Here is a 1,224-nt window from a genome sequence, read left to right as displayed (position 1 = left end):
CTGCACAACTGCCGCTTCACCCTGGTGGGCGTCCTCCCGGGCCACGAGTACCACTTCCGCGTGGTGGCCAAGAACGAGCTGGGCGCCAGCGAGCCCTCGGACACGCGCCAGCCCTGGGTCGTCCCGCGCCAGCCGCCTGGTGAGCTCGCCGTCCAGGGCGCCAGGGACGGGGTTGGAGGCGGGGCTCCGCCCCTGTCCTCAGGCTCCGCCTCTGCGGGGAGAACGCGAGGGCCGGGTGCTTCTCAAGTCAGAGGCGGGCGATACAGTAGACAGAGGTCAGTGCTTCTCTGAAAATAGTCCTTTGCGATCAGACAAATTCGAAACTTAAAAGCAGTCGCCTGAAAAATCAGGCCCTAAAATCAGATGTACATTTTCACGATTTCTAAATTTCACGATTTTCTAAAATGGAAAAGTGTCCGAAGGTTCCACACTCAGATGCATCCGTAGGTAGTTAGGGCCTGCTCAGTTTTCATTTCTTCTTTTGATTTCTTCTATGTTCCAATTTGCCCACAGTACGTGTGTGTTAGCTTGTAGTACAGGGGGAAAAAAAAAAAGAAAAGAAAATTTTAAAAAAGGATAAAAAAAAATGAGTACAGCAGCCTTGGGGTCAAGTTTGCAGGCGAGATGTCAGGGAGCCCCGGCACGCCCGCCTCCACCAGGAGCTTCCCACCCACGGCTCCCCACCGCCCTCCCGGCTCTCTGACCTTCCGCTTTCCGCTACAGACAAGGTCGCGGCGAGGGCCCCGAGCTACCGGGAGCCCGACCTGAGCCAGAAGCCGCGCTTCCTGGTGGGCCTCCGCCCCCACCTGCTGCCCCTGGGCAGCGAGTGCTGCATGACCTGCGCCGTGCAGGGCCAGCCACGCCCCCACGTCTCCTGGTTCAAGAACGACCAGAGCCTGGCCAACCACCCCGCCGCGTACACCACCGACGTGATGGGTGTGTGCTCCCTCGTCATCCCCAGCGTCTCCGCCACGGACGGCGGCCAGTACAAGGCGGTGGCCGAGAACACTCTGGGCCAGGCGGTCAGCACCGCCACGCTCATCGTCGTGGGTGAGGCTGCCCGGCTCGGGCTTAAGCTGGCTGGGGGGCCGGGGGGCGGGGAGAGCCAGGGGGGCAGCCCCAGCTGCTTTCAGGGAGCCCCCTGGGAGGGTGGGCTGGGCCAGGCCGGCAGGTTCGCAGCCTGGCTCTGTGTGAACTCCCTTACTTAACGTCTGACTCTGGTCT

General features: G+C 61.5%; 1 protein-coding gene across 1 annotated transcript in view; it reads left to right on the top strand.

Annotated features, from left to right (window-relative positions):
* IGFN1 (immunoglobulin-like and fibronectin type III domain containing 1) overlaps positions 1–1,224 on the top strand; it is a 30,918-nt gene that overhangs the window by 28,395 nt on the left and 1,299 nt on the right. Inside the window, 2 exon segments of the mRNA XM_010831127.1 lie at positions 1–139; positions 724–1,050. The exon segment at positions 1–139 is cut by the window's left edge and continues 10 nt beyond it. Of these exon segments, the coding sequence (XP_010829429.1) occupies positions 1–139; positions 724–1,050 (466 nt within the window).

The sequence above is a fragment of the Bison bison genome, unplaced genomic scaffold, assembly GCF_000754665.1.
Source record: "Bison bison bison isolate TAMUID 2011002044 unplaced genomic scaffold, Bison_UMD1.0 scf7180017864524, whole genome shotgun sequence".
Taxonomy (NCBI): Eukaryota; Metazoa; Chordata; class Mammalia; order Artiodactyla; family Bovidae; genus Bison; species Bison bison.
The sequence above is the reverse complement of the archived record's forward strand: the minus strand, read 5'-3'. Positions and strand labels throughout refer to the sequence as shown.